Genomic DNA, 549 nt, shown 5'->3' on the forward strand with positions numbered 1-549 from the left:
TACCTCCGTCGAATGCGACACCTGATAGCCCCGGTCCGTGAGGACGTCGATCAGCATCTGCGCTGCGCGCGGGTGCTCCAGAAACATGCGGTGCTCGGTGGCGTACTCGGCTCGGCCGGCCAGACCGCACTCGTGAATGAGCGGCATGATCTCCGAGGTGATGAGATCAATGACCTTCTGGAAGAGATCCGGGTAACGCTCGCTGTGGTTGTCCAGCCGCATGACCAGCTGCTGGCGCGCGTGTTGGGACACGTCACGCGCCAGCGGCAGGTGGCGAATGGACGCGTACGTCTCGTAGCTGAGGTCCAGGGAGGACTGGTACCTGCGTGAGCGTGATGTGCGGGGAGTGAGAGGCAACAACAGTGGTGGGTGGGTGTGTAGTGGTGGTTGGATAGTTCAGCAGTAGCACAAAGAGCAGGGGGAAAGGTGGGGCGGGAAGGGGGGGCGGGAAGGGGGATAAGGGAGGATGGTGGGAGTGAGAAGACACACACACAACCCACAGCTCAAAGAGCACTTCTTGACCTCCCCAGCACTACTCCAGCGCGTAGA

General features: G+C 61.6%; 1 protein-coding gene across 1 annotated transcript in view; it reads right to left on the reverse strand.

The window, feature by feature from the left end:
* The window catches only part of adk1 (adenylate kinase), a gene marked incomplete at both ends in the record, with an annotated part of 3739 nt that overhangs the window by 755 nt on the left and 2435 nt on the right, over window positions 1–549 (reverse strand). Inside the window, one exon of the mRNA XM_002955091.1 lies at window positions 4–322. Within this exon, the coding sequence (XP_002955137.1) occupies window positions 4–322 (319 nt within the window). The remainder of the gene's footprint in view (window positions 1–3; window positions 323–549) is intronic.

Source organism: Volvox carteri (assembly GCF_000143455.1).
Source record: "Volvox carteri f. nagariensis unplaced genomic scaffold VOLCAscaffold_48, whole genome shotgun sequence".
Taxonomy (NCBI): Eukaryota; Viridiplantae; Chlorophyta; class Chlorophyceae; order Chlamydomonadales; family Volvocaceae; genus Volvox; species Volvox carteri.